This window comes from Capra hircus, chromosome 2 (assembly GCF_001704415.2).
Source record: "Capra hircus breed San Clemente chromosome 2, ASM170441v1, whole genome shotgun sequence".
Classification (NCBI taxonomy): Eukaryota; Metazoa; Chordata; class Mammalia; order Artiodactyla; family Bovidae; genus Capra; species Capra hircus.
Window position 1 is genome coordinate 97911110 of NC_030809.1, and position 20440 is coordinate 97931549.

Here is a 20440-nt window from a genome sequence, read left to right on the forward strand (position 1 = left end):
CTATATATACTTTAAATATCAGAAAATATAATTCTGGAAGGAAAACCAGGTCAATGAAATTTTGTAAATCAAGAGAAATCATTTTTCTCGAGAGAAATTCAACTTTGTAAAGATTCCAGGTATCAGTGCTCTGTGAATCCTGGAAAATCTGTCATTGCTTTGTATTTGTAATCTCATACACAATTACTGAACTTCAAAAACCTAACCACAGTAACTCCAGCATCTCCTGGGACTGAGAACAGGCAGCTGCAGTTCTACGCTGTCATCCTCGCCACGGTCTCATCATGGTTCAGCTTCCACTAGAGAGCCCTTCCAGGGGCCCTGCTCTTGGCAAAGTCGTCTTCATCTGCTCCCCCTCTGTGTGACCCTGCGTAGAAGAGTCTCATATAGCTCATCCAGACCGAGTATAGCATTTTAACAGAATAAGAGGGACAAGCGCTCCAAAGAACAATACAAGCCCTGTGGTGTTCCTGGCATTTGGGCTAGGAAGTCAATTCTCATTACTTATAATGCTAATGGAGACAGTACTTTTGAGACAAATTACTGAACCCTTGTTTCCTTTCTGTGTACATGACCATTTTCATAGTCCATATTCCCACCCATCTGCTGTGGGGATGGGAATTAGAGTAGAGAGTTTTATATCTATTCTTTTTCAGATTATTTCCTATTATAGTTTATTACAAGATATTGGATATAGTTCCCTGTGCTATACAGTAGTATCTTGTTGTTTACCTATGGAGTAGGGAATTCTGACGATTTGAATAGAAATTTTGAGTCCCTAGTCAGGCAATGGGAAAAAAAATAAGGATTTGAAAAATGTTTGTTTTGGGGGGAAAGGTGGGGGAAGGAAAAATTGGGAGACTGAGATGGACATAAATATTCTATTACATATAAACTAGATAACTAGTAAAGACCTACTGGATAGCACAGGGAACTCTTCTCAATACTCTATAATGATCTATATGGGAAATGAATTTTAAAAATTGTAGATGTATGTATGCTAATGTTAAGTCGCTTTCAGTTGTGTCTGACTCTTTGCGACCCCATGGACTGTAGCCCACCAGGCTCCTGTGTCCATGGGATTCTCCAGGCAAGAATACTGAAATGGGTTACCATTTCCTTCTTCAGGAGATCTTTCCAACCCAGGGATCGAACCCATATCTTTTATGTCTCCTGCATTGGCAGGTGGGTTTTTTGCTGCTAGAGCCACCTGGGAACCCCAAAGATGTATGTGTGTGTGAAAATGAAAGTGAAAGTCACTCATTAGTGTCCGACTCTTATGACCCCGTGGACTATACAGTCCATGGAATTCTCCAGGCCAGAATACTGGAGTGGGTAGCCTTTCCCTTCTCCAGGGGATCCTCCCAACCTAGTGATCGAACCCAGCTCTACCACATTGCAGGCAGATTCTTTTTCTTTCTTTTTTTAATCTTTTAAATTTGTTTTTTAATTGAAAGATAATCACTTTATAGAATTTTGTTGTTTTCTGTTAAACCTCAACATGAATGAGCCATAGGTATACATATATCCCCTCCCTTTTGAAACTCCCTCCCATCTGCATCCCCATCCCACCCAGGCAGACTCTTTACCAGCTGAGCCAAAAGGGAAGCCCAAGAATACTGGACCTATTCCTTCTCCATTGGATCTTCCTGACCCAGGAATCTAACTGGGGTCTCCTGCATTGCACGTGGATTCTTTACCAACTGAGCTATCAGCGTATGTGTGTGTATGTATAAATGTATATATATATATATATATATATATAAAACAAAAAATAAATTTAAAAATTAAAATGTTTATATATCTATTAGCATATTGAAAGCTAGACCTGCTGAACTTGACTGGAGATTGCTAGAAGCCAGAGAGAATTCAGTACATATGGGCATTTCACATCAGACAGGGAGAAACGGTATGACAGGGACCTTATTTTCTAGTTATGAGAATGAGAAGGCAGGAGAAATGGAGTAAGAAGATCAGACAAAGGTCCTTGGTTCTCATCCACTGTAGTGGATAGAATTCAAGGAAGAGAGACTATTAAATGTCTAATTAGGCATAGGTTAGCCTGAGAGTATTGGAGCAAGAGACCTGCCTCTTTTGATGTCACCCAGGGGAAGATGCAGGGATGGCCTGACAGAAGGATGCAGGATGTCTCTAGAAGAAGTTCCGTATTCAACCCAGGCCATATCCAACATGGGGTGAGTGAATTCACAGCACGGTAGAGAGAGAAGAGTCAGGAGAAACAGCCAGAGACCACACTAGTGGCTCCCCAAGCCTAGGTCTGGCAGGTAGGGTCTTGAAACTTCCTGAGTGTTCTCTTGAAGAATGCAGAGGTTCTTGGATGTTGTAGCACTGTCAGAAGCCAGGAGACTGAACAGGAAGGACACAATGGAACAGGGCTTTGAGGCTGGAGTGGAGGCCACAGACTTCAGAGCTGGGTGCATGATGTTCTAATAGTGCTAGATGGAATTAGCTGCATCTCAGTGGCCTCATTCAGGGACTCATTAGTTCAGTTCAGTTCAGTCACTCAGTTGTGTCTGACTCTGCGACCCCATGAATCGCAGCACGCCAGGCCTCCCAGTCCATCACCAACTCCCAGAGTTCACTCAGACTCATGTCCATCGAGTCAGTGATGCCATCCAGCCATCTCATCCTCTGTCTTCCCCTTCTCCTCCTGCCCCAATAGACCAACCCAAATAGTCACAGATTCCTCAAAGGGACACGGTGGACAATGCCTGACCTGCCACCTGCCAAATGGCAAGGAACTGTGCACATGGCTCCAGAGGCCCTCCTTTTCCTTACTGCCAAGGAATCAAGCAAATTCTTCCACCCACTCTATTCAGTAGGCGTCATTTCAGATAGAAGAAGCGGATGGAGGCAGGAGATTAGAAGAGACTGTATCAATCAGAGCAGGTCATCTGAATGAGGCCATTTAACCAAAGACATGAAGCTGCTATTGACTGGCAAGTTTAAAGTCACCACCCTCTGCCCCAACTTCCAGGACAGTGGGTACTGTGAGAAAGACTGGGTGGCTAATAGATAATAAGGTACATTCTCTTCACACGTATGTGTAAAAATATTAAGCTATAGAACATCTATATAACAAAGGAAACAGTTGTGTATTTTTAAATATCTCCTTTCTTCTAAAAAAGATTTGAGGCATTTAAAACCTATATATTGTAAAATAAACACTTAAGGGAAGAGCCAAAAACTGAGTAAGTTTTAATTAGTAGGCATGAAGAATGAAATTATGCAGACATACTTAACATATGTGTTACGAGTTATAGAAAGATAGTATGAGACGGGTGATACCTTGCATCTCCTCTATTCATGGAATGTCACTATGTTTGTGGAAGAAATCAGAAAAGCAAAAACTGTGCTAGTCACACCTGTATTGCCAGCACTTCCTAGACTTCTTAGAGCATAGTGTATGCTCCGTAAATATTTGCTGAATGAATAAAAGAAAAAATACAGGAAGCATTAGCATCCAAATGGATAACAAGACATTTATTGAACTCTCAAGTCATCGATAGTGGGCCAAATGATGGAGTGGGGGGAGGGGTTCTGGTATGGCAGGAAGTAGGGAGACCCTGCGAGACCTGCACGGAAATGGGAAAAAAGAAGGGAGTGGGTGTGCGGACTTAGCTGTTCTTCTCACCCCATCTCCCCGAAGCTGTGAGTTTGGTGCTGTTGTCTGTGTGTGTGTGTAATTGTTTTCTTGGGCAGAGGTGCCTGCTGTAGTTTCAGGTGAGTGGATATGACCTTCAGTGGTACCTTATGCAGCAGAGATTCAAGGCCAGGGCAGAACGGATTGTCTGGGAGCAAGGAACAAGGCACTCAGCATGGCTTCTGGGAGGGAGGCCTAGACCGGCGGGCCCCAGGGGGCCTTTGGTCTACAATTCGACTTCATATACGTATACTCATAACTCACTGATTACCCGGAAAGAAAGAGAAGAACATGCTGTAACTTTAAACTGTGTTTCATTAAACTTACATTGTGTGGTGAATTAAGAATTGCTTTATTAACCCTGCAATATCTGGTTACTAGCACAATTTGACTATTGTTTATTAAAAGTTAAGATGCCAGTTCACTAAATGTCAACGTGTAAAGTACACTGCAATTAGTGTAAGTTTGTGTTGGCTTTTATTTTTTTTAAAGCCAGAATCTCAAAAAGAAAAAGCCACTAAAGGCCCTGTCTGAGATATTCTGGTGCAAATAGTAAAACCACACAGCGCTACTGATGGTTCTCTCAATGTGATGCTTTTTCTATCACCTCTATGCATTTCACACACTGTTCCCTGGGCCAGGAGCACAGACTTCTCATATTTAGCCCACTTCCACCCTCAGCAATATTTTTTGGGATTACATGTTTCTTCAAGACTCAACCCACGTATCACATCCTCCCAGAAGCTCCCACTTCTTCCATCTTGGGTTCAAGGCCTCTCTTTTCACAGCACACGTCATACTTATCGCTCATCTCTCTTCTTCGCTAGAGTATAAATTCCTTTAGGAAAGACACCGTCCATTTCGCCCCTTTTGTGTTCTTAGAATTTGACACAGTGTCTGGCACTAGACAGATGCCCAGCCCTTACAGCAAAGTTCTCAGAATTCCAAATTCTAGTTCTGTCCCTCCCCAGCATGATCGGAGCACAGTTTTGGAGGGTGGGTAGGTGGCACTAAGTGGCAAAGAGCCTGCCTGACAATGTAGGAGACAAAAGAGACGTGGGTTCCATCTCTGAGTCAGGAAGATCCCCGGGGGAGGGCATCGCAACCCACGCCAGTATTCTTGCCTGGAGAATCCCATGGACAGAGGAGCCTGGCGGGCTACAGTCCATAGGGTCGCAAAGAGTCAGACACGACTGAAGCGACTTAGCAAGAATGCATAGTCCTAAGCCTACACGAGTTAATGGCACAGATTCAGCAGAAAGTATGTCAACTGGGGAGAGACACGAATGCTACCCAGTTATACAGCAGGGCTCTGACTTCTTTTCTCCAACATTAGAGGTTTGGGGGCAAGATTAAAGCAGAGAGAAAATTTTTGTTAGACTGAGGATAGGAGGCTGCTGTTACTGTGCAGGAAGACAGTTGGAAGTGAAATGCTTTGTCCCAGGCCAGGCACTGTGGAGGACGGACTTGGTGGGGCTGTTGCAGCTCCTGCTAATCTCAAAGCTGTGCTGAGTCATGGGCTCTTCCTGGCACGTGGCCTCTGCTCACAAAACACCCAGTGATGGTGTGAGTCTGCATTGTGCGTGCTTTCTAAAAACAAAAACTTTTCCTGTTCTTGTTTAGATGACTGGCCTTTTGCAATACAGGCAGTTTTAAAACATTATCGAGGACCAATCTGTCATAAGAAAGGGCTTGAGTCTTAAGAATATTGAAAACCAGGGAAATTAAGACAACTCAGAAGACGTGAATTAGTACTCCACTTTCATAGACTGTGCAAGACTGTTCTGCGTTCCACCCAGAGGATGAGCACTTGTGTACTGTCCTGGAGAGCTGTTATATGGGGTCCATAAATCCCTGCTGGCATTACCTGGCACAGGCATTGATGAAATCATTAGCTGACAGGCATAGAAAACAAACTTGTTGTTGCCACAAAGGAAAGGATAAATTAAGGAAGGGATAAATTAGGAGTTTTGGATTAGCAGATACAAAGTACCATATATAAAACAGATAAACAACAAAATCCTAATGTATAGCACAGAAAAATATTTTCAATATTTTAGAATAACCTATAAATCAAAAGAATATGAGAAAGAATATATACATGTGTGTTTGTGTATAACAATGACTTTGCTGTACACCAAGAACTAACACAACATTGTAATCAACTATAATTTTGAAAAAAGATCATTGGCTGACAGAAATTGCACTGGAAATCAACATGTCAACTGGCCTAATTAATTCACTGGAGTAATTAATTATATAGCATTTTTCTAATTAGTGAATGTTTTCACCTGTCAGAACCAGAGGTAAATGCCACACTGGAATTGGCGGCAGTGGGTGGGGGGTGCGGGGTTCCTCCTCATGATACTCGACAGTAAATTGAGAGGAGCACAGAATACTAAACATAAGAGGGAAGGTCCCAGCAGTGGGAAGTGGGCGTGCTGAGTCTCAACACTGTCAGTGGGCACTGGGAAAGAGCAGCAAGTAGACCACTTTGAGGTAGGTCATGAGGTCAGAGACATATGTGTTATTATAAACTACAAACACGAACTACTGTACCAAATTACAAGCAACACACATGTGCAGGCTTATTTTGCTTCAAAGTTTTCTTTACCTTCAGTTTCCTTGGGGATTTTCGGATACCCAAAGTGACGAATGCATATTTGGTGGTGGCAATGACAGGACTTAGGCTGCTATATTGGTTCCCTATCTATGGCCTTTCCTTTTCAATCAGTAAACTCTGCTAGCTAAGATGGACCAAAGGAAGCCAGTATGGAATTTGAGGAGATTTCCCACAATGATTGTCACCAGGAAGAGGAGTATCTTCTAACATGCAGACCCCGATGAAGACATGGGCATTTGATACCTAACAAGGACATGTTGTATAGCACATGGAACTCTACTCAATACTCTGTAATGACTTGTGTGGGACAATAATCTAAATAAAAGTGGATATATGTATAACTGATTCACTCTGCTGTACACCTGAACCCAACACAACGTTATAAATCAACTATCCTCCAAAAAAAAAAAAAAAAGATATGGGCATTTGATTCTCCGCTGTTATGCACATTCTTACAGAGAAATCCACGCACATTATGGAGTGCCTTGATCTGGTGCTGTTTGGGTATTTACAGACATTTGAAGCTCCAGTTTGCTTGAAAGTTATGAGATTAATATTCTTGATGCTCTCACCAGCATAGAACCTCAACTGATTGCCACTGGAGCTGAGCCAAAGTGAGACAGGATGGCGAAGTTCCTCTAATGTCTTTTAGATTTTTCTGTCTGTAGAAGTATAAAGTGATAAACAACAGCAAACATGGTGAATTCATGGATTTCTTGACAGAAATACCCTGTTTTCTGAAAATATTAGTCTGTATTTTGTTCTACCTTGGTTGATTTCTGACAGCTGCTTCATTGGATTTCACAGGCAGCCTTGGGTTTAGCTAAATAAAGAGTACCTGGAAACAGGTTTTGTTTAATTATCAGACCTTCTGTGTGAATTTGAACGGGCAAAGTTCAAATGAAGGGGTGTTCTGAGGTCCTAAGTTTGTGTGTTTTTCTCACTGTGATCACAAAGAATGAAAACAAGTTGATGAGAGGTAGGATGGGATAAGAAAACGAATGTTTGGAAACTGAAAGTTCTCACGTGTACCGGATACATTTTGAGACAATCTGGTAGATTTGTTATGGAAATCAGTGGAGGACTTGAAACCATATACAGTTGTCTTAAAGAAAATGAGTCTGTGTGCTACCCCAGACCCATACTGGACCAAGGCCAAATGTAAGGAGAAGGTGCACTGGTCAACAGTTAACAAATCAACCAACCTATCCTATTAGAGAGATAGATGCCCCACCTTCAAAGGGGGCCTATCTCCTCGGGGAAATGTTGCCCTGAGAGCTGGGGTATAGTATAAAAGGCTATGTCAGGGGGAATATTTTTGAATTGATAAGGGAGTTTAGAAAGCGAAGGGGAAATTTCCTTTAGCAGTTTCAGAAGAAAACAAGTTTAAAGAGAGAGTGGCATTCTACCATCATTCTACTGTGATTTGATCTGTAATTGAATAGCAAATTACGATATTTTTATTTTCTGTTATCAACTTAAGAGTGACTATCTTCATATTATAGAATATGGCTTCGATTTTACCTGCTTCCAACACATCCATGAGATCTGACAGGAATACATATGTTGGGTGAGTAATTTTGAGTTTTTTCTATTGACTTTGACAAGATGGAGGTTCTTTGGACTTTATATTAAATGTTCAGAAGATGGATCTCTACAGTTATGTAAGTTTCTTAAGTTTAGAGATCACTTAGTTGGAACACAGTTCAGAATACAAAGCAAAAACAAGGCCAATTTTCTTCTCAGTGGCATTTTCTTTCCTCAGTTTTTGGGAGAGTTTAGCTCATCTTTAACAAAGTGGGGCAATATGTCAATTACATCTCAATTAAAGAAAAAAGAAAGTAGGGGCAAAACAAGTCACCAAAAAACATGGAAAAGCTGAACCAACCTGCCTGAATGAACAAATTCACAGTTCAGCCTGAAATTCAGTGTGCAGTTCAGTCTTTGATTCCAAGACTATGTGCTATATCTGAGATATAATTACAGGGGCCTCCTGGTATCTAAGGCAGATTTAACTGTGTTGCAGCATATTACAAAGTGATTTCATATGCTTTGTGGTGGACTTTACATAGAATTCACTTTTAAAATACCATGTAGCTTATTCATCTCAGAGGTAGACATAAATCTGCAAATTTAGCTCCAATTCTTGTCCCAGGTTCACAGAACATAATAGAGCATTAATCTTCATGAAGCTTAAGGAATTTTGCAAGTTCCCTCTGATTTGCTGAGAGTTGTGTAAAATGTCTGCTTAAAGCCTCCATCAGGTCAGCATTTCAGAAAATGCTACACTTACACATCTCAAACAGAAGTAGCCTTCCACTGTGTTCATTTCTTCAGGGAAGCCAAGGAGAAAGAAAAGCAAAAAGTACGAAGATGGAGGTAATAGTAAAATGGAAAGACTTCTCAGCCAGCACTTTACTTTGGTTAACAATATGTAATACTGACAGTGCTATGTAGCTTGTCATAGATTGCTAAAAGACTTTATTCCCAATCCCATCTCTGGCTTATGTTTTATATTAAAAAAAAAGGCAAAACAAGATAGAGGAGAAGACAGTAAATGCAAGTCTATTTAATAAAAATTATATATCTTGGAAAAACTGAAGCAATTGTCTGATTCATACTGGATTGAATTTGGTATGATACCCCAAATTAATACTTTATCTGGTCATTGGTAAGCATGATCATCTTAGAAATGCTTTTCAATGAATCCAATGTAATAAAAATCTATAGACATCTCCCTGCCCCAATTTCTAGTCCAAGGGATCATTAGACAATGGAACAGACATCAAGGAAAACTAAAGAATGAATTAAGAGGAGTATTATTATTAACATGAAAGAATATAATTAATGGTTATGCCAGTTTGAGAAATTCTTCTTGAAGATAGGAGAGGTGGAGTAGATCAGTGATTTTAAAAATACAAAGTCCCAGATCTCCTTGACCAACTAAATCAGATTTTCAAGGAGCTGGGTCCAGGTATCACTACTTTTCAAAGCACTGTGGGTGATTCTGATATATAGTTAGATTTTGACTCTCTGGAGTAGATGAACTCTTTTAAAGAGTAATGATTCACTCATTCAATTGGGAATCCAAAGGAAAAATATCCAGATAGTGAAGCTGTTTTGGCAGAGTAAGACAGGAAGCATAATAGAAACTGGAAGAGACAGTGGATGGTGGTGTTTCTCAAACTTTAATGTGCATGAGAATCACAAAACAGTTAGTTGAAATGTGGACTTCATTAGATCTAGGGTAGGGAATAAGATTTTGCATTTCTAACAAGTTGTCCAGGTAAATGCTGCTGACCCTGCTGGTTCATTGACCACTTTGTCTAGCAAGGGACAGTGGGTCAATGTCCTCTTGCCCTTCATCAAGAGAAGAGAGATATCCTTTTGCTTTGAAGCTTATTCTGAAAGTGCACTAATGCCATGGAATATTTTATTTTTGAAATCTACTCTGATTCACTAAGAATCTGTTATCCTAAATGTCTTGGAAATTAATAGTATTTCTGTTCTACTTCCTGAACAGTTAAATTTAATTCAGAAAGTAGAATTTTTAAAGATTTAGGAATTTAAAAAAAAGATGCATATGTACAGCTGAGTCCCTACGCAGTTCACCTGAAACTAAAGCACCGTTAATCGGCTATGCACGTGTGCTCATTGTGTCCGACTCTTTGAGACCCCATGGACTGTAGCCCACCAGGCTCCTCTGTCCATGGGATTCTCCAGGCAAACATACTGGAGTGGATTGCCATTAATTAATTGACTATACTCGAACAGAAAATAAAAAGCTTTAAAAAAAGATATATGAGAGAGCTTGCATGAGGGAATTCATATCTTTCTGGGGAGGCAAAAAAATTAACATGTGAAATGCTAAAATATATGCTTTAGGAGCACAGTGGGGAGGAATTCATACTGACCAGAGAGGAAAGATGCTTTGAAAAGCCTTCACAGAGGATATGGTATTTGAATTTGACCTTGATGAATGAGTAGGAGGGTTTCCTTTTCTCCGCACTCTCTTTATTGTTTGTAAACTTATTGTTTGTAGACTTTTTAGATGGTGGCCATTCCAACTGGTGTGAGATGGTGCCTCACTGTAGTTTTGATATGCATTTCTCTAATACCTAGTGAGGGCTTCCCTGATAGTTCGGTAAGGAATCCACCTGCAATGCAGGAGATCCCGGTTTGATTCCTGGGTCGGGAAGATCCCCTGGAGACAGGATAGGCTACCCATTCCAGTATTCTGACCTGGAGAATTCCATGGACTACAGTCCATGGGGTCGCAAGAGTCGGACGCGACTGAGCGACTTTCACTTTCAGCACCTTTTCATGTGCCTCTTGGTCATCTGTATGTCTTCTTTGGAGAAATGTCTATGTAGGTCTCTGCCTATTTTTGAATGAGTTTGTTGTTTTGATATTGAGCTGCATGAGATGTTTGTATATGTTGGAGATTAATCTTTTAATCAGTCATTTCACTTGCAAATATTTTCTCTTATTCTGAGGGCTATATTTTCATCTTGTTAATGGTTTCCTTTGCTGTGCTGAAGATTTTAAGTTCAATTAGGTCCCATTTGTTTATTTTTAAAATTTTCATTACTCAAGGCCATTTTACTCCGATAAAAAATCTATATATATCTGAAACCATACTTTTTAAAAAAATCGAGTAGGATTCCAGTAATTAAAAAATGGAAGGGTAGCAGAAGGCTGTTTCAGGAACAAAGGCCTAGAGCAAGGGTCCTTAACTTTGGCTTCACATCAGATCATCCCAGAAGATCTGAAACATAATCAGAGTTTAAATTAATTGGGACCTGGGCAACAGTGTTTCCTACAAAGCCCCTCAGTGATTTTAATGTTCAATCAGGTTGAGGATCATCAGAGATCTAGAAAGATGCAAGGTTTTTGTTAGGGGATTTTGAGGTATTTGGAGGGAAGTGGGAGGTCTATAGAACAGAGAAGTCCCAGATGGTTCTTGGTAAAGATGGCTGGATCCACTGTGGTGTATGGTACATAATTTTTTATCACTACTAATTAAAGCAGTATATAATTATTATTGAAATAACCAAAGTCTGTATAGATGATGTGCTTCATAAATATGAATGTTTGAATTAAGGTGATTTCTATAACAGCAGTCAATTCACTGTCTTGACTTCCACATCTTGTATTACTTTACCAAGAGAGGGATGAAAACCTGGTGGTTCAGCTTGCACTGCTGTGATGGAGGTCTCAGCTGGGGCAGTGGCCTCTGGCGTGGAGAGGAGGTGATGTATTCAGCTTGGTTGATGGAATCCTCAATGGCAGTGCTACTCTGAGTGTGATCCTTGGGCCAGCAACATCACACCAATGAGCAGCTTGTTTAAAAGGCAAACTCTGACACACTCAACCTGCTGAATCAAAATTTCTAGAAAAGAAGTCATAAAGTGTCCAGTGATTCTTATGCTTGTTGACCTTTGAGAAACACTGGTCTATGGAGCTGAAAGACACTATTGGACTCACAGATTACATGTACACATACACTCAGATACAGACATACACAAAACCCCACGGAAAGTTGAGGAGACAAGGAAACATGCAGAGATGAAAAGACAGCAGTGATAATATTCCCTCAGCAGAGTGTATGGAAGGATTGCCGTGGGAGCAAAAGCCTGCCTGTGCAGAAATGACTGCTCTGCAATTTCTTGGTTATATAATCTTCCACAAGTTTCTCAACTTCTGTAAGCTTTGGCTTCTTACAAATTGAATTATTAGTATTTGTTACCTAATAGAATGATTATAGGATTAAATGAAGTAATATATTTATTATATGCAGTTTTTATGACAGTGTGGAATTTTCATGCCTAATGCTATGCCTGGCATACAGTAAATGCACAGCAAATCTTTGTCATTTTTATTCATTATACCATATTTCTTCCTTACAAATCAATTAATCCTAAACGACGGTTTGTGTCCAATATTTGGGCTTGTGGTTATCATAGATGTAGAATGATATTTCTCTTTTGTGTGGTATCTCTCCAGATTGCTTTACATCTTCTTTGCATTATTATTATATTTTTTTTCAGAAAGAGTTTTGTTCATGTTAAAAATCCTTACCTGGACTCTATGGATGAAGATGTTCTCTATCACTTGGATTTAGGAACAAAAACACACAACCTACCGGAAATGTTTGGAGATGTAAAGGTAAAATATTTCTAACTTTAGGGAAAGCAATTTAATTTCCTCTGGTGATATTTCTCCTTATTTTCCTGACATAAACATTACTCTTTTGGCTAGAGAAATGTCAGAGGTCTGATAGGAACCAAAGTCATGCTCATTCTCTGAAACAATTTAGATTGTGTATGTCATAAACAATCATTTCCAACTCAACAAGACACAAAAGTTCCCGAACTAAATCTAATGCAAACATTGTTATTTGACTTCTCTGGACCCTAGAGATAAATCTGACTTTATTGACAATCCTGCTGGGTGTTCAGAATTCGTTATGATTCAGTTCACTGTTTAACATCTTTATTTATAGATGAACCTCACTAATCTTCATTTTATCAAACTATGAAATAACACAATGGAACTAACAATAGGATCTACCACTTCCTGAAAACAACCATTGTTCAATATTTCATATTATTAAGATTTTTGTTATTTCATAAGATAATATTATGAGGAAAAATTGTTTATGGAATTTTACTAGGAAAATTGTATGTCTGTATTATTTATTTCATCTTAAATGTATATATTAATTATAAAAGTGGGTCATGTTCATTATTTAAAATTGGAAAAATATATAAAAGAATAATGACTTTAAAAAACACACCTAAGAAAAACTCCTACTCCTAGACATAGATGCCATCAACTTATTTTCGTTTCTTTTAAAACTTTTTAATAAATAGATTTTATAATAGTTAGAATTACATAACTTTACATCTTGTGGTTTTTCGTTTAACTTGATGTCATTAATATTTCCCCATATTACAATATTCTCTTTGAAACAGTTTTTATGGATGCCAAGTGCCTGTGCCATACATTATATAGTCTAAAATTGGCTTTCATGTTGAAGTATTTTCCATCATAAACAGCGCTCAAATGGATATTTTTGTACCTAAAATTTTTTCATACATAAGTCTATTTCTTTAAGATGATTTACAGAAGTGGTCAAAGGGAATAAACTGATTTTTAAATTAATTTTTATTGGAGTATAGTTGCTTTACAATGTTGTGTTAATTTTTGCTGTACAGAAAAGTGAATTATAAATCTATATGTATATATGAAAGTGAAAGTGAAGTCGCTCAGTCATGCCCAACTCTTTGTGACCCCATGGACTGTAGCCTACCAGGCTCCTCCCTCCATGGGATTCTCCAGGCAAGAGTACTGGAGTGGGTTGCCATTTCCATCTCCAGGGGATCTTCCCGACCCAGGGATCGAACCCAGGTCTCCCACATTCCAGGCAGACGCTTTAACCTCTGAGCCACCAGGGAAGCCCATATGTATGTATATATGTATCTATACATCCCCTCTTTTTTGGATTTCCTTCCCATTTAGGTCACCAGCTAGCACTGGGTAGAGTGCCCTGTGCTATATACTAGGCTCTCATTCATTATCTATTCCATATGCTGCTAAGGCGCTTCAGTCGTGTCCGGCTCTGTGAGACCCCATAGACGGCAGCCCACCAGGCTGCCCTGTCCCTGGGATTCTCCAGACAAGAACACTGGAGTGGGTTGCCATTGCCTTCTCCAATCTATTCCATATACAAACTTAAAAAATTTTTTTGTGCTCTAAAAGGCCTACATGGACACAGTCCCACTACTAGAGAACTGTGCAGTTTTCAGCTGACTTTTATTCACTCCTCACTCCTTTAGCAGTTATACTTGGAGAAGGCAATGGCACCCCACTCCAGTACTCTTGTCTGGAAAATCCCATGGACAGAGGAGCCTGGTGGGCTGCGGTCCATGCGGTCGCAAAGAGTTGGACACACTGAACGACTTCACTTTCACTTTTCACTTTCATGCATTGGAGAAGGAAATGGCAACCCACTCCAGTGTTCTTGCCTGGAGAATCCCAGGGATGGCAGAGCCTGGTGGGCTGCCGTCTATGGGGTCGCACTGCAGTCACGACTGAAGTGACTTAGCAGCATCAGCAGCAATTATAAGAACAAAAATTAAAATTCACACATCCACTATCTCAAATCTTCACATTCCCTCTTTTAAGTGGGTATAGCAGATATTCATTTCCTCCATAAAATAAGGAAATTGAGTTCAGACTGATCAAAGGTGGTTAACAAGTTATGCCATATAGTGGCAGTGCTAGGACTTGTCCAGTTTCCAGGATTCTTGCCTACTGCACTAGGTGGGCTCTTTGAGTCATCGTAACTGAGAATAGTCCATTAATTGGCCGGGGGCACTGGAGAAGGGGAGCAAGAGGAGGAGGATGTTAGGTACGTGAAGAAGGAGGAGAAGGAACGAAAGCAGGAAGAGGGAGGTGAAGAAACCAATCTATGATGCTCATTAACAGTAGGTGTTAAATTGCTTCCTGCCTCCCATTGCTCCTATGGCACAAGGTGTGAAGATACAGGCTGATCTGTGGACCTGCCTGTTTCCTTACTCCCCTGCAATCAGTTACTCCCTGCCCTTTCATGGCATCCCCCAATCTTTTGCTTCATCTTTTCAATGTAACCTCTTTTCCTACTGCTGTTTCTGATATTTATGCTCCAAGAGAAATTGATCAAGGCTGTCTGTGATACTCATTAACCAGACTTTATCTGAATTCAGATGTTAGGTTTGAGGTTCATGCCTCACAATTTTTCCAGGACCCTTATATAAAGATAACTCTGATTAATTAAATGATCCATCGTAATTAATAAACTAAGGTGCACATCTAATTAAAAAGACATGTTTTTGAGACAGAACATGATCTATTATTTACATATCTAGGTATCTCTCTCTCTTCTACCTGACTAGATTTTTATCAGCACTCATTCTTATACTTTGTTATAACCACTACCCAATCTTAAAAATTCACAACCCACCTGGTTCTAGACCACTTCAGTGATTCTCTTTTGGATAAAAAGACATGCTCTGGTTTAGAACACACTTCTACCAGAGAACAACTCTATTGATTGGGCCATTTGGATGGGTAGGAGGCAAACGTGTGTGTGTGTGTGTGTGTGTGTGTGTGTAGATTGGGAAGAAAGTAATGTAGTTTCAAATAATCTGAACTGGCTGCTTAATCTATTCTTTAGAGGCAGCAGGTAAAGTCTGACATATTTATTAATGCTCTTCTCAGAAACTTGCCTCCTTCCAGTTACATTCTTATCTTCGATCGAGAACATGCTAGGTTCAGTTGTTTGACTCACTTAAATTCCAGGATAGCAATCCTAGGTAAGGAGAGAGGACATAACCCATCAGTACCTGAAAACTTATCCTTATCTTCACAGAGATGATCATTATTCATACCACTATGTTCAAAGAAAAGAAGAACTTCGAGTGTGTAAAATTTTAAAACTTAAAATTTTAAATCATTGAAATGATCTCTATTGTTTTCATTTTCTTACTTACTGTACTTAAAGGGCTTTGTTAGCTGCTACTTCAAAATATCAGCGGCATAATACAATGTAAGTTTGTTACTCACTCACAGTGAGTGCCAAGTGGGTGCCCCTGGGTCAGCGGGTGGCTTTCCTCCAACTGGTGATTGAGGATCCAGACTTTTCTCATCTTGTTGCTCTGTCATCTTCAAGGGATGCCTTGCTAGGAGTGCCTGGGTGTCAACACCCATTCAGCAGACACGTGGAAGACAATCTATAGGATCATTACTGGGAGATTGCTGTGGGTGAGAACTGGCAGTGACACTCATCACTCTGTTCACATTCTAGCAGCTGGAACTCAGGTATATGGCCTCATCTAACTGAAGAGAAGGCCGGAAAGTTACATTTAGTAGTGTACCCAGAAAGAAGGGGAAATAGCTTTGGTGAACAGCTAATGTCTTCTGTCATACTGACTTGGCTTAATCAATCATCTGAAAAATATAGTGAGGGATCTTTAGAAGCTATCTATTCAAATTCAGCCTCCAAATATATCTTTTATAAAATCACTAACTGGTACACTCCATTCTCTCCCTAGAAATTTCAAGTAATATGGAAAAGCATTATACCACTATATAATGTGTACTTTAAGTCTTCTTACTCCTTTATTAACATGTGAAATACATATACTGAAACAGGACTAGATTAACACAACATGGCAAAGCTAAGTCTTTCAAAACAGTAGGCATATTTGAAAGTGAGCTCATTCTGGCAGTCATTAGGCCAAATCCTTAACATAGTCTTGCAATGCTTCAGACTCCTTCCCAACACATTTGTGTCTCCTTTGATAAAACCAGGACAAATCATAATTGAAGGGAGCATAAATCACAGAAAGTGTTGCTTAAGGTTAATGTTGGTTGGTGGTCTTCAGTTGTATTTTACTTCTCATCAAAGCAACCAGACTGAAAATTGTGTCCAGAGGTGATATTTAGTAAGTCTGATTTAGAAATAACTCTTTAAGAACAAAAATGCTTTTGTCTATACTTATCATCTTTATGTCTCCAGAAACATTCAGAAATTCCCATTGATTACAGCAATATCTGCGTTCAAAGAAGAATTCAAACCGCAAGCTATTCCAACATCTGTTTTGGTTTTATGGTCAATCTGAATAGCTGTAATTTACATTTATGGTACCGCACAATGAGGTTATTTTCAAACTACTGTATTTTGTAAAAAGGAAACAACAACAACAAAAATTACCTCCTTGTACTTAGATCTTGAGCCAAGTCTTAACTATCCATACTCACAAGGGGAAAATTTCATGAATAATCAATAATAATTCAAAAACTCACCTTAGACCATGGCTTTATTCTCTTCGCTACTCAGGCTTGACGGCTACCTTTCATTACAGTTCATACCAACTTTAAGCCCCAACCGAGAGCCTTGTAAGAAGGCACAGAAAAGACAGTAATGAGGGTAGAAGAGAAGCAGAGGGCCTGGATAAAAGGGTAATCACATCCCATAATTGAGAATGAGGGTGGCATAGAAGTTATTGCTAAATGGAAACAATGCATCATGTAATGAGACCACCCATGATTCACAGTAAATCGTTTGTGAATTGGGCACCTAACTCTACAACCCCAGTTAGGTATTTCCTTAGGTAGATACTCTTTATCCCTGTGAGAGACGACAATCTTTCTGAAGCTCTGCCCAACACTGCCTGCATCAGTCAGGCAGTACCAGCTGCCTTTTCCTTGCTGGATTTGAACCAGCTTCATTTGCAAAAATTATGCAAATACAGAAACACATAAACAAGCTGAAAGCAGGGCTAGGAAATTGCTCTATAATACGAAAGATGGAAGTTACCATTTGTTGACCACTCAGAAGGTGCCTGGCTTTGTCCTCTATCACACTCAACAAAATACTCGAAAGGGACTGTATTTTTTTTTCCTGTTTTGGTGATGATGATCTGAGGCACATAGAGATTACATGTATAACACTGAACAAGCTTCTTAATCAGAGATAGAATTGGGGTACAAAACCAGGCTTCTCTAACTTCAAAGGGCAGTCCTTTAACCACTGTGTTTCTGTATCTCTCTGACTTGGGGCTTCTTCAGACACTGTGCACGTTACCACTCAGCTCAGATTCCAGAATGACTTTGCAGTTGGTACCTTTCTGAGAACTATGCTTCATTTGGTCTCTGATACCTGCTGCCATTCATCATCCCACTGCTGAGCACTGGTCCCCACAAAGCTGGCTGCTCATCCACACTACACTTAGGTCATGCCCATCCTGTCTCTGGCATCCACCTCTCCCAGCCCTGGGGCTGATGTACCCCTAACAGGCTATTGCACAAGCAATTACCAGACAATTTTATTGCTGTACTTTATTAGATTTGACACTCTTGACTGCAACACATATTGTAATTTCAAAGATGTTAAAACATGAATGAAAAGACAAAAATAAAACCAAATCATTGGAAGTGATGAAATACCATACTGAGATTTTTAGTCTACAATTATAAGGCTTGTTCCATGAGGATTTCTTCTGAATGAGAAGTTGGAAAGCCTTGTGCTTTCTTTTAAGTTTCATGTTAACGTTGTGTATTTCACAATAAAAACATATGCTTGGGAGGGTGGAATCAGAAAACATATCTAAACTTGTCATTCTCTTATGGTTACTCTTATATTACTTACATTCCATGTTCTCGGTATTGCCATGTTAAGCCTGTAGCCCACTAATGCCCAACAACAGGTTGCCTATAGAAACTTAAGATGCTGGTTGATATTCACTGTGACAAAAATACCCACTTGAGCAAAATCAACACTTATTTTGATCATGTGATTATCTTTTTCTTTACAAATTAAGTACATCAAACTTTTTTTCTGGTTGCCTTATTTACCAGTTAATGATGCCAATTATTTAACTTATGAACATTAACCCAGAATGTCTACATATATCCTTAAGTATATAACTGAAAAACAAAGTAACAACATTAAAGTTGAAAGATGACCCTTGCCTTTTATCTTGGGTACTCAGGCGGGTAATTGTTTATTTTTATTATCAGTTTGTCTGTGTTGGTGGGAGCCCCAACAGAATGAAAGCATTTGCACTGTTTATGCACAAGGAGCTCAGACTGGCGGACAGTGAAGAGGACATCAAGGATATCTGTGCTGGGACAGACAGATATTGTATGTACAAAATTGGTCCCGTGCTCTCCATCAGTGTAAGTACTCAATAGCTGCATGTCACGTAGTCATCACAAGCTAGCAAAAGAAAGTGGGACCTTCCAAATATAGGAGTTCCTGTTCCTCTCCTTTGCATTTTCACGCAGTTAAATGAAGTGACCAGGTGTGACATTCATAGTTGGAAAAAGTCCTAGGGGCAGAAAATAGCGTTCTGTGCCACTTTGGTACACTTTATTAGTTACCACTAAGCTATGCAAGTTAGGGAAAAAAGCCTTCAAAGCATACTTCCTCTCTTTAGTTTGTAACTGATTAATAAGCCACCAGCAATTTTTCTCCTCTATGTCTTATCCAACTTTGGGAATGTTGGGCTTTTAGTACACAGGGTCCAATTTTCAGGATTACCAAAGTGGTGCCATTTAACACTATACTAAGCTTGCTGAAAAGCTGCTAATGCATTTCTATGGAGATCTTGTAAATTGCTCTCCTGTATTTAGAACATGCTAACAGCTCTGGACACACAGTGTCCTGAGACAATATGAAAGTGGAATGACTTGCAGTCTTAGGGAACACAAGGCCACTTTCCCTCTTGGACCCAGGATAGCGTATACTTAGCCAAGTGTAAATGCATGTGCACCCAGCTTGCCTTCCAAGTGGGTCTCTCTGCCACAGGGCTATTTTCTGAAACAACAGTTCTGAGGCTGTACGTGTCTAGGCACTGAAGCCCCCATAAGGAGACAGTTAAGGAGACAATTAAGCCCCCATAAGGAGACAGTTAACCATGTCAGATGGCAAGGGAAGAATCTACAACAGGGTGTAACAATTCTAAGGAGCTGTATTATATATGACTCCTGCACTAGGGGATAACTACTTTTCCTCAGTCACTCTGGAGGTGGAAGAATGGATGATCATGGCTGCAAGCTTGGACTGAAGAAGGGGGAACTATGCAACACTAGCGGAACAGCCAAGCTGATCTCTCCTCTGGGTCAAAACACATGAAACCTGCTTTGGACTCGAATGGGAGAAACCATTCATTCATGTATTTGTTTATCCAGCAATTATAGAATATCTACATTAGAAAAAATGGAATACCCCCTGATCTTGGCATATTTTGTCTTACTAACTTTTGTTTGACTTTTAGACTACAACTCTTTGTCCTTTTTTGCACAATAAATGGGGAAGTACAAAAAGGTAACATTTATAAAAATGAGAAACTATCATAAACAAGTAGTATAACTTCAGATATAAAAACAGCAGTGACTGATACTGTTGGCCTGTCAGAAAAAGAACTGAAATGTGTATCATACCCGAAGAGGTCAGCCAATTGGAAATGAGCCTCAGCAGGCAGAAAGAGGATTTCCAGTTGAGATCCCTTCTTTGAAAATTCTTCCTCTCCAAAAGCTGCTGGGGTCTGGTGTGTGTGTGTGAAAGAGAGAGACAGAGAGAGAGTTCAGTAGAAATACACAAG

The 20440-nt window shown here is 39.8% G+C and overlaps 1 protein-coding gene across 1 annotated transcript in view; it reads left to right on the top strand.

Annotated features, from left to right (window-relative positions):
• Positions 7545 to 20440, top strand: part of UPP2 (uridine phosphorylase 2) — a 40473-nt gene continuing 27577 nt past the window's right edge. The window contains exons 1-3 of the mRNA XM_005676105.3: positions 7545 to 7857; positions 12338 to 12455; positions 18855 to 19013. Coding sequence (XP_005676162.1) covers positions 7796 to 7857; positions 12338 to 12455; positions 18855 to 19013 — 339 coding nt within the window. The 5' untranslated portion in view covers positions 7545 to 7795. The remainder of the gene's footprint in view (positions 7858 to 12337; positions 12456 to 18854; positions 19014 to 20440) is intronic.